The sequence below is a fragment of the Cavia porcellus genome, unplaced genomic scaffold, assembly GCF_034190915.1.
Source record: "Cavia porcellus strain 051 isolate PalLab524CR breed Dunkin Hartley unplaced genomic scaffold, mCavPor4.1 scaffold_11, whole genome shotgun sequence".
NCBI lineage: Eukaryota > Metazoa > Chordata > Mammalia > Rodentia > Caviidae > Cavia > Cavia porcellus.
In genome coordinates, this window is record NW_026947494.1 from 60,885,190 (window position 1) to 60,902,879 (window position 17,690).

Consider the following 17,690-nt stretch of genomic DNA (forward strand, 5'->3'; position numbering starts at 1 on the left):
GCTGCTAGATTCAAACTGTTGTTCATTTGTGAAGTGTCCACTATATCCCAGGCACCCCTTAGTTTTGCAGATATAATACTGAGTACATAGATAAAGTCTTACTACCTGTTACCTTACATCAGAGCGAGAGGTAACAAACAATATATGGCTAAACAAATGTTTAATTCAATTCTGGGAACTGGAAACCCTCAGAATTCACTTAATGCGTGCATTGGGAGAGATAAAATACTAAGAACAGACCTGTCCTCAAAGAGTTGCTGGACCCTCTGGCCTTATCTGTGGGCTTTGCACGGTTCCGTGAACTCTAATGGAGGTAGGATCTGGGAGAGACCAGCTCAGTGACCCCTTTGGGTTGTCTCTGGGTCTGCTTTCTTTTCTCAGCCACTGGCTGTTTTGTTATCCTGAATCATGAATGCTGAGCTGGAAAGCTGGAGGCCTGGCATTTTGTTCCAAGTCTGGTCACCAGGAAACAAGGTGTTGGCCTGGCCTGGAAGATGGCCACTGCCCAGGCACGGACAGTTCTGTTGACGGGCTGGTTTGCTTGTGCTGACACCGTCGTTCAGAGTATGCACATGCACATCTTCCTGGCTTCGTCCCTCCTGGGTGAAGGGTGGCTCCCCAAGGCCTCCCTGCGTTGCTAACCCTGGGTTTGCATGAGGGCGGTTCTCCCTCCCTGCAGAACCCCACAGGCTCTATAGATGAGGTCACAGAGTTTAGGGAGAGCAAGGAGCGTATGTTGGGAATGCTGCCTTGTGGCTTTTCAGAACTTGAGTGGCCATTCATGTCCTTATGCTGTTGTGTGTTGTAGGTGGACTGTCGAGGTCTCCCAGGTCCGTCACAGTCAGAGGTGAGCGGTGCCTGCTTTAAATATATCATCGCTCTTTCTCAGTTTGTGGCTAAGGAGTGCTTTTTAAAAAAAAAAAAAAAAAAAACTGACCCATGTGATCTTATTTTTCAGATTATACAAGCTATACAGAATTTAACCCGCCTCTTATATAGCCTTCAGGTAATGACCCTCTTCTCGTCTTTGGCCTTGTGTGTGTCTCTCCCTGTGCATTTCCCTTGCATGACCCCGATTGTGCGGTGAGTGCCCTGCAGAGGTGGCGGGTGATCCGAGAAGAATGCCCATCCCCGAGAGTAATTCAGCCAGATGGGCTGAACTTCACCTGCATTTGTAAGCCCAGGGCAACACCACTGCTGCGTTGTCTTTATGTCTTCTTCTCAGAAACCGTAAAGCAGTTCGTATCTTTAAAAGCCGGTGATGACCAGGCTCTGACTTGGTGTTCACGGTGGAACTTGTAGGTGAGGGAGCCTGGTTCACGTTTTCTGGTGAAAACTTAAATTCACACCTACACTGTTTTCATTTCTGTAAGTGGCCTTCAGCCTTAAGGACAGCTGAGGCCTTCCTGCCTCTGGGTGTTAACCATCCCACGCGTGTAGGTCCCCTCTCTGCAAGGGCCCAGTGCTGAGGCCCTGAGTCTGCCCCGAGGAATTTTTATCTCCCAAGGAAAGGGGGCTAAAATTGTGCTTGCGCTAAGGATTAGCAATGTGCCTGATTCCTCAGGAGAGGCTCAAGAAAGAAGCTTCATGTACCATTTGCTGAATTTACTGATTAAATGTTTTTAACAGTACAAAAGCAGTGTCTAGGGCTGGGGGTAGCTCAGCGGCACAAGCACTTGCCTGGCAGGTACAAGGTTCTGAGTTCGATTCCCATTAACAAAAAAAAAAAGAAAGGAAAAATAGCAATGTTGATATTGTAGAAAGATTTGTGGGAAAATTTGGGAATGCAAGTAAATAAAATGACTTGTGACTCAATAGAATTACTGTTACACTGGTGTATATACCTTTACAGGTTAGATTGTTTTATATGCACTTTCAGCAACATCTAGCTTTCTGTGTCACCAGCTATTCTTGTATAAGCATGATTTTAAATGAATTTATAATATTCAAGTCAGATTCCTTGTTCTTTACATTCTTGTATTATTAAAATACAAAATGTGGATGGTCTTGTACATGAGTCCTTTTGACTATAGCTTAATGCTCCTTTTGACTTCATCTAAATGTTTCCCAGGCTGTATTACTATAAGTGGGGTGTTTTTAGGTATCTAATGAACACTGTGAAAATAATCAAATTAAACAGTCTCTTCCCTCCTCACTTTGAAAATGGATCAAGATGTCCGATTATTTTAATTTGTATTTGCTTGATTACTAGTGAGACTAAGCTCTTCTTTCATTGGTTCATCATTTGTTCACACTGCATAGTTTTTACTTTTTGAATATCAAGAGAAGATGAAGTATAAGTTTTCACCAGGAAATGCAGAGTTGTGCTGCACTCCGATTTTTTATTTATCCTTCAGCTATGCCAAAGAAGTTCTTTGTCTGATGCTCTATCATATGTCTACTCTTGCTTTATGACCACTGACCTAAGTGTAGAAACTTTCGATTATGTTGGAATTTATAAGTGTGGTCCCCTATTATTTTTCTATGTATTTACATGTACTTTCACAGAAGCTTTTGAATCACCATGTGAAATTTCTTAGCTCTTACCAAGACACTTGAAATTAAATTTTATTATTATTATGAACTGAATTAGAGATAAGTGGTGCTTTGGCTATAGTCATTTCTCCTACTTAAGAATATGGATCAGTCATCTCTTGTTTTATGTGCTGCACAAGAATTTACAGGTGTCTTCATACAGGTTATATGTACATTTACATGCATAACCTCCTCAATGGTTATTGTTGACATAAAGAAAGGTGATAGTTTTTCTATATTTATTTTGTAGCTGCCCAACTCATTAGACTTTATTTTTTATTTTAATAATTTTTTTCTTGGCTTCTTTGGAGTATTTCAGTTGGAAAGTAATGGTGTTATGACTGCTCTTCAATAATTATAGCAATTCCACTTTCTTGCTTTATTGCTTTGGCAAGAACTTCTGAAAATGTGTTAGCTGACAGTGGTGGAGACAAGTTCTGTGTGGGCCAGTTTCATGGCAATGCTTTTAATGTCTTCCACCACATGTGCTAGTCTGAGGTGGATGTGCTAAAAGATCAGCTGATCAAGTAAAACAAATGTGCTTCCTTTTAAGTGTCAAGACAGGAGGGGTGTAGTGGGAGTGTAATGCATTAACTCTTGGGGATTGAAAACCTCTAGCATCCTGGCTTTTGTTGCCTGATTAAAATACTCACTAGATCATCTCTCTTCTTTAACCCTTAAAGCAGCTCTGTGAAGATTGCAGGTTGCAAGTGACCTAAAGGACCTAATTTTTGCAACATGTTAGGTTGAAGCTACATGAGAAATATCAGCATCTGCCGTGGATTCTATTAACCCAAGATTTTGAACTGGTCAGAGGATTTGGGCTTTGAAAGATACCTGTTCATGGCAGTTATCTCTTTACAACTGAGTCTTTTATGCATGCTTGAAGTTTTCACATAGGCATGTCAGAATTAGATGAAAATGAAATTGGATCCCTGTGTTAGGAGAGAACAAGAAAAGAAATATAGACAAGGTAAAAAGGAAAAGACACAGAAATATACTAGCAAAGTAGAGTGAAGCGAGGGTGAATTGGGAAGAGCTTAAATAGTGTGATTATCTGTCCCAAATATAAATGTCAGCTTTAAGTGTAGAAATGAATATCCAGTCTTCAGATTTCACATCTGTTCTGTGGAAGAGAATAACCATATGCCAGATGTTAAGTAGGCATGAAGAATTCTTCGTGATCACACTAAGTTATTCTACTTGAATCTTTACATGAGAATTACCATGTAACATACATATGTAGTTTTGACATGCAGAATTTGAATTTTTTTGTTTTACCAAACAGTTGTCCTTTGGGCTATTAAAATTAGTAATGATGTATAGTCTTCTATATGTTTGCCAGGTCAGCAGTCCTGAGCAGTCTATTATTTTTTATATGTTAATTATTTCACATTTAGAAAGCACTGACTAGTACCTGTTGTTAGTGATAATCACTGTTTTCTATAACAACTTCTGTAAACTATTAATATTCAAGATGTTTGAAGTTACTTTTCAAATTCAAAAAATATGGAATTTATCTCAAAGACCCCCATCAATACGTTTTTTAGCCTTATCCCAAGTCAAGTGGGAATTAATCATTTTTCAACTTTCAAAAGTATACGAAATTACTGATCCAACAAAGAATTGGAAGTTAAATCCTTATATTTCCAACCTCTGTTATATGGATGGTATTAAAAATTCTCAGCAAAGAAAAATACGAATGTATTTCTAGAAGAGTAGCAGCTTCTCACTCTGAGTCAGTGTATACACATCCCCACCACGTGTCCATTTTCAGCTGTCCCTTCTATACCTCTTTGCATTTTAAATGGGAACTTTTAAAATTCAAAGCTTCCAAGGGTGGTCTAGGAGATTTTGCTTTGTTTTGTTTCTTGTGGTTTTTTTTTTTTTAGTGGCATCTTTCCAAAACTTTGGCAATGGTTTCCTGTGATACTGCCAAACTTTTCACAGGCAGATACTTCTCAAAATGTTTTTTGATCTGTTTGGTAATGTCCTCTGGGACTTAGAGTATGTATTTTCCCTTAATCATCCCAGCCTCCTGTTAGCAATCTATTAAACAAATGAATTTCAGCTTAGTTTTCCATTCATGGCCTTTATGCTATAAACGCCAAGACAGCAAGGAGGTCAGCTTTAGCCACTTATGTATCTCTTAAAAATAACATTAACTGCTATTCTCTGGCATTGTGTTATAAAAAGATCATTTACCCAAAGTCTCCAAATAGTCAACTTATTTTTATGTCTTCATGAAAGCAACATTTATAACTTCAGTAGGGTCTTTTTGGGGTCCCAAAAAAGGGTACTCTTGGGTTCCTATAGATTCTTAAGTTCCCATGAATTATTGACTGGGGAGACCTCAGGAAGAGATTGAGGTCTGGAGCAAGAATACAGTCTTGTGATTCTGTGTCCCGAGTTCTTACTCAGAATGTTAACTTAAATATTAATCAATAGCCAACAACCAATAGACTCATTTCCAAAACAAATGAGTATAATCAGCCTTCTGTAAACACCAGTCCTATGTCTGCTGATTCGATCAAGCCTGGAGAGGAAAAATAATTCAGAAATCTCCAAAAAGCAAAAGTTGATTTGCTGTTTTTCCATGTACTACACTGAATCTTTGTGAACGAAGTGATGTATAGGCAGTCTCAAGTAGTATCTAGATATACTTTAAAGTATATAAGAAGATGTGTATACTCAGCTAGTTTAATAAAGAACTTAGCATCCTTGGATTTTGGTGTCCATGAGGAGCTGGAAGCACTCCCTTTCAGATACTAAGAATAGTGGGATTGCTATTATGCTTTATTTCTTCTCTATATAAATTCCTAGGTCCTTTCACTAAGAAATACAGACACATCTATTTGAAATGCTGAAGCCTTTCTTTGGATATGTCTTGGGGAAAAGGCACAGTGTTAAGAGGAAATGGTTGTATTGTGAATTTTGAGTTTAGAAGCACTTCAACCCAAGGAGCACATGGTAGGATGCCTGACCTCATTCATTCATCCTCCTCTGCCCTGCAGGCCGCCTTGACCATCCAGGATAGCCACATCGAGATCCACAAGCTGGTGCTCCGGGAGCAGGAGAACTTGGCCCCTGGCCACTCTTTCCTGGGCACCCCCTTTCAGGACCAGGAGAAGTCCCGCAACCTAGAGAAGCAGCGGGAAGAGCTGGCCGATGTCCACAAGCTCCAGCACCAGCTGCAGCAGGAACAGAGGCGTTGGCTGCGCACCTGTGCCCAGCAGCAGCGGGAGCAGGAAGCCAAGGAAAGCTGGCTGCAGGCGCGGGAGCAGGAGTGCCAGTCTCAGGAGGAGCTGCTGCTGCGGAACCGTGGCGAGCTGGAGCATCAGCTGCAGGAGTACCAGCAGAACCTGGAGCGGCTGAGGGAGGGCCAGCGCCTGGTGGAGCAGGAGAAGGAGAGGATGCGAGTGCAGCAGGGCCTGATGGGTCCCTGGAGGCACAGTCGGCAGCGGAGCCTCCCTGCAGCCTTCCCTCCCTGTCCTTCTGGGAGCAAGGAGGTAGGCCCCAGCCCAGCATCACACCTGTAGGAGCAGGAGGCTCAGCACCACTGAGGCCCTGGTGCCATTTCTTGAGTAGGCTCTGTAGACAGTCAGAGTCTGGAACCTTTAGAAATGATGGCCAAACATCCTGACTTGAAATATGGAAAATGTTAAAAGCCTGGGTCCTAATGGGCCCTTGTGCTCTGAGACACCCTAACCTAAGGAGGAACAGGACTGAACTCTTCCAGAAAGATCAGGTGGGCTGGTCCTAGAGCCACAAGGATTGTGAGTAGGCTGAGTCCCCATTATTTTAAAGACCTTCTATTCAGGATCTGCTCTTACTGACAGAGAACACTCTCTCATATTCAATGGAACATGTGCCTTTTAGTGGGTGGATCAGGGGTTAATATATACCGTAAATGCTAAACAATGCAGACATAGCACTGCTGTGTTACAAGATAGTTCTCTCTCTGTGAACTGGATAAGGTAAATTCAGAATCCATTTGCTAGTAATTGTTGTGAGGTGTCCTGATGCATGACTGAACAGGATCAAACCTTTCAGAGTTCTGTGTTCACTTTGCACCATCTCCGGTCATGCTGCCCATTCCATTAGTTCCAAGCATTTATTTTCCTGCTCTATGTGCATTGCATGTGTGCTTATTGGTAGAGCATAAAGTTATAAAAATCCACAAGCTGCTTTTTTTTTTCTTTTTCCTTTTTATCGGTACCGGGGATCGAACTCACGACTGCCTGCTTGCAAGGCAGGCGCTTATCCCGCTGAGCTAAATCTCTAGCCCCCCACAAGATTCTTAATAAGAGATCATACTACTGTGTTGTTTCCTTTTAAATTCACTAAATGCAGTTATTGCAAATTCCTCATTTTTATATATTTTCAACTTTGTAAATTTAACATGAGTAGACATAATACTTTGATTTAAAGAGAATCTCTTTAATGGCAGGATCCTACTCATTTTAAGGAGGATTTATGCATAGTGACTTGCAGTGTTTGGTTCTAGTTCATTTAAAGGTGAGAAGGGAGAGTACATGGTAATATTCTTTTTGACCTCATTCTTACTGAATCCTGATTTGCTAGAATCTATTAGTCATAAATACTTTATGAAACTTGTGTACATTGCTGGAGAAATTATTGTACTCTTTCTGTATTTCTTTATACAGGTAATAGAACTTAATCGATCTGAGAGTTTATGTCATGAAAATTCATTCTTCATCAATGAAGCTTTAGTACAAATGCCACTTAATGCTTTCAGTAAACCAAATCCATCAGGTATCCACCAGGATGTCACCTCCTCAACACACACTCCTAACTCTGAATTGGTAAGGACTAGTGAAAGTCAAGTAGACTTCAAGATAGACAATTCGCAGCCTTCAGATGTCAACCATGAACTGTGGCCAGCTGCTGGACCCTGCCATCAGATACCTCCTCTCCGTGATAGCAACGATGATTCTTGGGAAAATGGTAATTAATGTTTTACACGTAACCTGTAGTATTTCAAAAAGAATTTGTTTCTCTGAATGTTCATTTCCTCTGTAGGACAAATCAAAGTTGGCCCTAAAGTGGGAATAAACGGGTGCTCTGAGCTGAAATTTGTAGAAATCTGAGCATTGCCTTCACTTGAAAAGATCTAGACTGGGGAGCCATGTTTGTAGGGCTTAGGGCAGTGAAAGTGAACTTACGGCACGCATGCCACAGCCAGCTGTTCATTGGCATGGAAATCTTGGAAAGGTTCACAGTCATGCGCTGAGAGAATGCAACCAACCAGCGTGCAAGACCCAGACAGAGTATTCCAGCCCATGGGCTCCATGATAAGGTCCCCTTACAAGCGAAGCAACTGGATATTTATTCCCTGCTACAGACTTTACAGTGCAGATCCAATGACTCTCAGAAACAGAAGCTATGAATAACGTTTGTGGTAGGACTTTATTGTCTATCACAGCAGTTTCCTGTCGTGTTGGTGAAATCTTCTGCACTGCTATTAAACACCGCAGATGAAACTGTTAATATCATTTGTCATTAAAAAAAGGTGTCATCTCTCCATAAGTACCTCATAATAGCACAATTTGCTAATCCCATTAAAGCATTTGCCAAATATAAAGGAAGAGAAGCTTAGGTTTCTAGCTCCACATGAATCCAAGTGATTTAAATCTATGTCTTTTATAAATTGTTTTCTGTGGGATATGAGGTAGGGAATGAGAAAAACTTGAAACCTCTCTACTGAAAAACAGATGGTATGCAATAGAATAAGCAAATGGCCAGCCACATGGGCATGACATAAATCACCACCATCACAATTTTTCAGAAACATAAAACAAGCAGTAAAATAGAGATCTTCAGAGCTGGACACAGATTTGTTTGCATGCCTAATATATATTCTTAGTTTGTCAGTTGGGGGGATAATTTTTCAGCAACAAAAACTTTTGAAGGTGTCCAGCTTCTTTCAATTAGGGAATAATGCTGACACTGTTGTGACTTGATTTATTACTGAGCCGCAAGATGTTGATTTTAGTAGTGGCTCACGCCTCACATCCCTTGGTCAGTGCTGTAACATTCTTAATTCTTATCAGCATGTAGCAGAGAATGAAATAAGTCCTTAAAGTGTCATTTTGAATGTTCTTTAAATAAAATATACAATGGAATAATTTGTAGTAAAAACAGGATCCAAGCAGAAATTTAGAAAAAGTAACCCCTTTAATATATTATCTTGCAACTTAATACCACAGAGACCACATTGTAGAATAGTTTTTCTAGGCCCACATAGCTCTGCTGTGTTGATTCATTAGTTTGCTATTTACAGGGCTTTGTGTGTTTTTGTCAGGGTGGTTTGGCATACTGGCTTCAGTATAACTCAGAAACTCAGTTTGAGTTAAACCACATTTAGCTTTTGTTTAGAAGAAGTATCTCTCTTTTGCTTTGTGTGTATCTGCCATCTTTTTCTATTGCCTTGTGCTTCAGAGTAGAAAGCTTTTAAAGATTTGGCAACACATTTGCAGTAGATTAATAAAAAAGTACTTCAGGAATAAACAGTGACTATAGGCAGAACCATTCTATCCGCATGTAAAGAGTTAGAGCCAAGAGAAGTGTAGAGAAAATGGGCTTATACTTAAGAAACTGTGCCAAGGGCACCCAGGATAGCAACAAGAGCGAAGAAATCAACTTCGGCCAAAACCTCTTAGGAGCACCCTGGTCTTCCTAAGTAGGGATTAGATCAGAAATATTCTGTGCACTGTTAACCACTGAAGTCTTGCAACTAGCTGGAAACCCTATTTATGTTTAACTTAAGAATTACAAGCAATTTCTGGAGGAAAGAAACAAAATCAGGGACTAGGAAGGGGTTAGGGAAGTGCATGAAAGTGAAATATATTTTTTTAAAGGGTGGTCAGGCCCACATAAAATTATTCAGCCTATCCCAGAGCTGTGCCAGATTTTATAAGCAGAAGCAGCACATTTGCAGCCTGTGGAGGTGGTGGGGAGCTGGGCCCCAGGGGTGTGAGCCACACTGCTCCTGTTGGGGTGAGAAGGAGCCAGCCCAGCTGGCAGAAGCAGGTCCATGGCAGGAGGCAGTCAGAATATCGATGTCCATGCTGAAGTGGGACAGCCAGCTTTCCTTTCATAATCTGCTGCTAAATTTTGGGGTTCATGGTCATCAGTGACCACTACTGTGGACCCACATGGACCACAGTATTGTGGCTCAAAACATTTGCTTATGATGTTCTGGACTGATCCTCCATTAACATAGTTAATCATGGCTTAATTAAAACTGTGCTGACTAGTTTTAGACCCTATGGTCAACTGTTTCTAGCAACACTTGGAGGAATGGTTTGCTTTCTTTCCTGGCTTGGTACCATGTAAATGGTCCCAGCTCAGATGAATGGAGATGTGAGTTTCGGGGACAGTAAGAGCGATGGGGGCAAGGGATTGTATAGAAGCAAAATTCATGAATGTGTTTAGAAGTCACCTAGGTTGGAATTTTTATTGATATTTTTCAACTAACTTCTCCAGACACTCTTTGTGCTGTGTATGTGCTCTTTGTGCTCTGACTTTGATTAGTTTTTAAATTATTTTACTGCTCACATGAACAATTGCGTGGCATCAGATTTCAGTCACTGAGCAAAGGTTTTATATGGAGAAACTGACAGGACACAACACCTCACTGCTCTGGTTCTGTTATCTCCATCTGAGAAGGGAAATTGAGATAAAGAAAAATTAAGCAATTTGAGTCACAGCTAGTAAGTGCAAAACCCAGGAATCGAACTCAAGACTGGCTCTGGCACTCATGAGCTCAATCTTTGCATTATAAGTTATTAATTTCTAGAGAGCTGGGTTGAGTTATACTTTTAAGCAAATTGGAGAAGATACAGAATAAGTCCTTTTGTAATGTCTGGCAGAATGTTCGCAATTAAGAGCCAGGCTTTTGTTTGCCTCCCATCCCAGCCTTCCTTTTAATATTACCATTTGGAAACCATTCCTGAATGTTTTGGATAGCTGCAGCCAGATCCTGTATGGGCCTGAGCATTTGAGATATCCTAAGTGCCCCTCAGCCTCACGTTCCCCACAAGGCTCATTTCCCTAAGGATATTTTGTTTCTCTAACATCTAATAACAATGCCATGTTATTTGTAAATATCTCAAGCTAGTGCTTTTTAAAGAAGTTTACTCTCGAGCTTTGGAAGTTATTTCCAAAATTCTTGGATGTTTGAATAGTAAATGCAAATTGGAATTTGATTTTATTTATAGGGGAAACAATAGTTGGTTTAAGGACTTGTTCTGATTTTCTATGAGGGACATAAGCCAAGTTCACAAAGTATTTGGATTTGTTTAAATAATAGCCTCTGTGGGACAGTTGCTATGTAATTGGCCCAATGAGATGCTCAACTGAATTACTCTTCAAGGGAAAAGGTGAAATGATTTTGTTCCTGTGACTTTTTTCCCCAACTTTCAAATTCTAGAGCTATGTGATGAATGCATCTGTTCATTTGTCGTTTGCCTTTTACTTTAGTGAAGACAGCATTTTTATGCTGTGAAAATCTGAAATCATTTGTCTTTCTTGTCATACTTCTACATTTATTTCAATACTGTATTTGCCAATTACCTAAAAGTTTTCTGCAGTGCAGTTAAAGAATTATGATTTTGCATGCATAGGATAAAATTTAAATTTAGCTACATCTTATACAGTAATCATGTAGATATCAAAGGGAAGACAATAACTTTAGATTCCAAAGGAGTCCCTCTTCTTATTCCATATTAGAATTTGGTGTCTAACAAAATATTTTCACAATTCAAAACACTGTACTCATAGTATGTCATCTTGGTAGTTTTTTTTTTTTCACAAATACTGAAAACTATGTTAAACTCTCAATGATAAGACTTTCTTTCTTTCTTTTTTGCAGAGAACATTTCCAAATTAAAAGCTATACCAGAGTTAGTATTTGCATATCAGTCTTTTAAGAAGTAAAAATATGGTAAATTCTACTGCTTTTAAAAAATACTATATCATTCATAAATTAGCACCTTATTTATGTGGAAAAGAAGGTTTGCCAATGACTTTTGGGCAGTTTCCTAGAAAATGAATTGGCTTTGGGCTCTGTAAACTTCAGCAATGCAGGTGTATTTGAGGATGGATTGTAGTCTCTAGGGCAGAGCCTTGGGACAGAGTTTTACAGGGTGGAAATGTACTGCCTGGTAGTTCCTGAGGCCCTAAGTCTGAGAGGAAAGCCATGGGACAGTTAGTGTCTTCAGAGCACCGTGCTCCTTGGCTTGTGGAGACTGTCTTCTCCTTGTGTCTGCACAGGCTTCCTCCAGGCCTGTGCGGCCGTCCTAAGCACCCTTCTTAAGAGGAAACCTGTCATAAGGCATCAGGGCCTCTGCGGATGACCTCATGTAACTTCCCGCTTTAGAAAGGGGAGCGCCAAATGCATTCTGGGGTTAGGTCTTTAATATGTGACCTTCCAGGGCACAGGTTCCTGCCCTTAACAAGGAATAAATGGATTATTTTTCTCCTTGTGATAGTTTTAGGTGTCATGAAAGACTTAATATTTTTTAATGTACAAAAGTTCAACTATACTTTACTTATATTGCCTATTTTTGCTTTGGTTAGGGCAGTTATTTGAATGTTGTTTTTTAAAGAGTTGAATAACTGTAAAATTGTGACATGGAACTCTTTAGGGTTACAGCTACAGTTACTTGTGTTATCCAACCTCTATCAATATATGGAATTTAGGACAGAAAATTTTTGTAGGCTCATTTCCAACTTGTACGCCCTAAATGAGAGACTTAAACCTGCCCTAGGCCTTGGAAATTCCAAGCTCTTTCTATGATTAAGAGGGATATTAGATACCTGTGTTTTGGACTAGATAAATGAAACCCAAACTGAGGGGTTGAGAACATTCACTGGGGTCTTAAATTATTATCCAGTTGTATCTGTAGAAGTTTGAAGAAGTTAGAATTGAAAAACCACTGGGCAATTCTGTTTCTTTCTTCAAGTACCCTATCACTTTAGACATTTTAAGGAAATCTAGTATTGCTCACTCTAGAAAATCTACATTATGAAAAAAGTATAAAAAACTAGGTTCAAAGCCTTACTTTTAATCTTCCTCATTGACAAATGTAGCTGTTTGACATTAACCTTTTGGAGAATTGTACCAGGAGAAGGAGACATGACATTTGCTCATGAGCTTGGTGAGCCACGTGGGCTTGCTGCCAGTTTCCTGATTGCATATTCTCTGGGGGCAGGATGCTGTGTGCGCCACAGCACGCAGAGTGCGGGACACAGCAGGAGAGCGAGCCTGGCAGGTCGGCGGATCAGAGGCAGTGGGCCAGCCATGTGGCTGCCTCTTTATACTGCTTTGAGTTCCAATTTGGTTTGGAGAAGCAGGCAAAGTGGGGATCCACTTAGTATGAGTAGTTCCAGAGGCCAGGCCTGAACGTGGGTCATCCTTAGTTTAAAACTCTGGGACACGTTTGATCTCTCTGTAGTGATATGGGTTTATTCTGAATGTGGCTAAGGGTTCAGTTTGGAAGAGAAGCTGTTTACCATCATTTGTGTGGCAAACATACCTGAAGGATAAAACTTACTCCTGTCAGTCACAGTGACCGTAGGGCAATGATTCAGCACCAGCCCAGGAAGCACCTCCTTCCCTATGCACCGGAATCTGGGCACGGTCTCCTCTCTCCCATCCCTATCCCACCATGAGGACTATATTTCTAGAACTTCTTAAAAGATGGAGTATTCAGTTTGAAGATGATGATTGTTTTATATGATACTCTAGTTCAAGAGTTGGTACACTTTTCTTAAAGGGTTATATAGAAAATATTTTAGTTTTTGTGAACCATCACATCTTTATTACAAGTGGTCAATATTGCCATTCTGCTATTATAGCTTAAACGCAGCTACCAACAATGCATAAAGAATGAATTTAGCTATGTTTCAATAAAACTTTATTTATAAAAACAGGCGACTAGTTTGCCTACCTTGGATATTAGTTTCCATACTTTTCTTTTTCCTTTCTTAAGCTGAAGGATAATGAAGGTTACATTCCTCCTGGTTTGGAAAGGGTATCTGAATTAGTTCACTTTGTGGTGAATTAGTAATTAAATTTTATATGGCACTTAATGCTATTTAAAAGCACATTTGAATTTATTGTCTCATTTGTTCTTTACAACCGTCTTGTGAGGACATGGCTATTGTGTCTTTTTTCACATAAGGCAGCTTCCTCTCTTTTACTTTTTGTTCAGTGAAAACATGAATTCAGAAAGATGTAGTTAACTATATCAGGTGGATCTTAAGGCCAGTGATTTGACACGTAGAAAGATACTTCTCTGAAATTCTACTCCCCAAATCCTGTGATGGTGGTGTTGGGGCTAGCCTCCTCTAACCATGAAGCTAATGGAAATAACGTACATCAATGTTTTTTGTTTTTTGTTTTTTTTTTTTTCATTCTAGAATCATGGTTACTGTCTTAGTTACTGAGACAAAAATACCAGATGCCCAAAGTTGGGAAAGGAAAGGTTTATTTCTTACAGTTTTTGGAGGTTTCAGTCCATACTCAGTTGGCTTCAAAGCAGGGTGGCATGGCAGGGCTGCATTTCATGGTGGCTGCAAACAGCAAGGCAGAAATCGGCGAGAGAGACAGACACACGTCTTCTTTCAGTCATTACATTGTATGCTGGCTCCACCCCTAGGCCAGTTGTAGCACTCACATCCCCAATCCAAAACAGTTACCATAGCTGGCTATGCATAGGATATTATACAGCATGAAACAAAGGCCAGATTTCTCTGTTTAGAGGTTTGATTCAGATCTCTGAATTTGACACAATCCCCTGTACTGCTGCCCTGGAGTGCTGGGCTGAGTTTAAGGACTTCGGTCCTCAGTGCCATGGGGTCTTTAAGACTTAGTTTCCCCATCTGTACAAAAGGGAAGGAAGTATTCAATCGGAGTAAGAACCATGCCTGGGGATTCAGTGGACATCAGCTTCTTTTCTACATTCTGGAAATAATTCATCCTAAAATTGTCCTGTAAAAGTCCTTAGAAAACCTACAGTTCATAGGTTTTAAAAAATAGGTGGTTTTAAGAAAAAACAAGCTGTAAACTGGTACAATTTTAACTCAGTGTGAAAATGTACTAGAGTACTGCACAAGGAGTTACTGTCTTCCAGTTCTGGTCTCAGAGGAGGTAGCTGTTATTCCACCAGATTCTGCCGGGGAAGAAACCCTCAAAGAATGGAATTTTGCTTCTCTTTGTTCCTTCTGTGGTAGAACAAGTGAACCCCATTTTTAGGATTGAACCTAAAAACCCAAATGTAGGTTATCCTGACCAAACTGTACATCTCAACTGGAGATAAACGGCTTCCATATCTATATACCTGATCTTAGCTTAAAAGGCCATTAAGTAATGTCTTCTGGATTGATAGTCCTGCCAGTCTTCCTGGTTGCATGATAGAACCATACTTTGAGGGGCGCTTCTAATCATACTTGGTCCCCTGAGTGGGCTGTCCAATAGAAGGAAAATATTGAAGACCACTAACAAGAGTATCGTGATGTAAACTATTTCTCCCTTTAAGTTAAAAAATTCCATTCTGTTTTATGTCTTTAATATCCTTGAGTTTGGTTATAATAATTTGTTATTGTTAGTTCTGAATCAACTGATAAAAATAAGCTTCAGGATCACCAGGAAATAATTCTTATTAGCTCCTTTAATTTGAATTAATAACGTGTACAATAATGTGCATAATGTTTGTCTGCATTACTAGACAGTAAGCTTTGTAGGGATGGAGTATTACATGTGTCTTTTTTGTTAATTCCTGTGTCAGAGACACCAAGTGCAGTGTCTGACATAAAGCACACATCTCATAAGTATTTACGAGTGAATGAAAGAATCAATCATTTTGGCCAAACTTGTTGGCCGAAATGGAAGCAAATATGACCTTGAGCCACACATTGAAAAAGGTTGAGAAAGGGTATCAGGGCTGAGGGGCAATGGTCCTGGTTAACACAGGCAGGAAAAATGGATGTCGGGCTAACTGGATCTAGAGTTTCAGAACTTTTTGTAAGATGGATTTTTGTCATCCCAGAGCATTCTTAAAATGTGTAGGTAATTGTAAGATTGCTTTCCTCTGATATCTTACTCTATTCTTTTCAAAATTGCAGAATTTTTCTAACTGATGTTGAAATAAATCTGTTTATCTACATACAGGACTATGTAACAGTTTAGTATAAAAATTCTTTGTCATACTGGAGAGAGCATCTATTTTTCCATTTAGAACATTGTACATATAGCTACCATATGTCCATGTGTAGCAAATGAAAACAAGTTAAAATGTGTTTTCCATAAAATGCTTTATGTTAGCCTAAACTTGTAGAAATGAATCTATTACTGACATTTTAGGGAGAAGACATAGACATGATTTACCATGTAATTGTTATATCAATAACAATTAGTCAGCTTATCTGTTCACTAGGGTATCTTTTTTAAACATAAACTATCTTGAACACCAGCAAATTAAAGATGGGTGGCTAGCTTCACATCAATGAAACACTTTTGCAAGCTCTTTTTCTTCTGGTAAATCCTATTTTACAGTCCACTGTATCTCCCCAGGCAAAACAATTAGTATTTGTTTAGTTAAATAGTCCTACAGTGTAAACCAATTTCTTTGGCATGACCTACTTGTCAGTCATAAAATGTTGCCTGAAATATGACATATTTATTGGAGCAATTTAAAAATTAAGTATGGTATATCTTCAGAAATCCTTTGCTTTACCCTAGACTAATGGACTGAAACATACTTATGTTCCTAGTTCATTACTTCTCAGACAAACCTGGCTAAAGGAGGTGGAATTGTTCTGATCAGCCCTTGGTCCAGACATTAAATAAGCCTGGGCTTTAGTTTTGATCTGTGGACGTGTTAATTTGCAATGACAAATCATCACAGAGTTTGCATGGATATTAATTCAATTTAATTTGAAATGTTAATGCTTGATTTTAAGAGTTGCCACAGGAAAAGCTGGACTTTCAGTGGTTCATGTTATGTTGGATAGGACTCTGAGCCTTTTGTGGTGTAATTTCACAGTAAAGCTGTTGAAATCTTAGTTATTTTCATGGTGACTCTTTTTCCCTGGTTCTCTTTGTGCAAATTTTATTACACTACATCTTTTTCTTCCTAAAACATAACATGCTGGATGTTTGTATCAAATGTAGACCCTATGGCATCCAGTAGGAGGCAGGAGATTCTACTTCTCTGGTGAGTTGAAGTCCTTTTTTTCTTTTTTTAAAGCAATGGTGCTATAAAGACTTGGAAGAAATGAGAAACATTACAAGCAAAGCATTGGCAGATGCTTTTTTTATTTAATGACTTGCTTCCTACCAGTGATCTTGGCACCCCGTGTGGTGATTTGCAATCAGTTAATCACAAAGGGTGTTGTAATGCTGCAGTAAGGGTACTATGCTCCGCTCCGAGAGGCTCATAAATCCACCAGAACAAAGGATAGAAATTGCGTGCTCAAAGACATCTTCATGCAAAATCCTAAAGGAAGAGGTGGTTTTGTGTTCTGTTTTCTAATGTGTCCTCAGAAGCCTCAGTACTTTTTTGTGGATTAGGAATTTTGAAATTTCTTTTAACCCTTTATGGGGCTGTCAGGATAGGAATCTGTAAGCCTCAGTTGAGACTGTCATCAGTTTGACTGGAATTTTTGATACTTTGGATTACTGAAAGAAGGATATAGATTGTATTTGCCCCTGAATTCAGAGCATTCATGCTCCAGAGTGCACATTTTGGGGAGTCTTTGAGGGAATGATTCAGAAATGAGGCATATTTCCATCCTGGGAATACACCGACATTTGTCAGAGACAGATGGCACAAGATGGGATGTGTGATATTAGGAGTCAGGGAGACTTTGCATACTTGGATTTGTCTAAAGCTTCTGGAATCTGTGTGTTCAGCGTCTCAAGCTTGTATTCTTGTCATTTCAAATGTCTCCCTGCAGTTTACTGTTTAGCTAAAATAGGGTTTGTTTGTTTGTTTGTTTGTTTGTCTTTTATAATTTGAGCATAGTGTATATGGAGCTATTTGATATTCTTAAAAATAAATAAGCTAAATCCTTGGATATATGTATATTTGGGTGTTATGTTTATTCATTTGCCTATGATTCTGTTT

At 39.5% G+C, this 17,690-nt stretch overlaps 1 protein-coding gene across 4 annotated transcripts in view; it reads left to right on the plus strand.

The window, feature by feature from the left end:
- Positions 1-17,690, plus strand: part of Arhgef28 (Rho guanine nucleotide exchange factor 28) — a 299,340-nt gene that overhangs the window by 261,799 nt on the left and 19,851 nt on the right. For 3 of the 4 annotated variants that reach the window (XM_013158255.3, XM_063258339.1, XM_003461918.5), the window contains 4 exons: positions 809-847; positions 959-1,006; positions 5,550-6,044; positions 7,203-7,503. In XM_013158255.3, coding sequence (XP_013013709.1) covers positions 809-847; positions 959-1,006; positions 5,550-6,044; positions 7,203-7,503 — 883 coding nt within the window. The remainder of the gene's footprint in view (positions 1-808; positions 848-958; positions 1,007-5,549; positions 6,045-7,202; positions 7,504-17,690) is intronic. The other variant, XM_063258338.1, reaches the window with a different exon arrangement.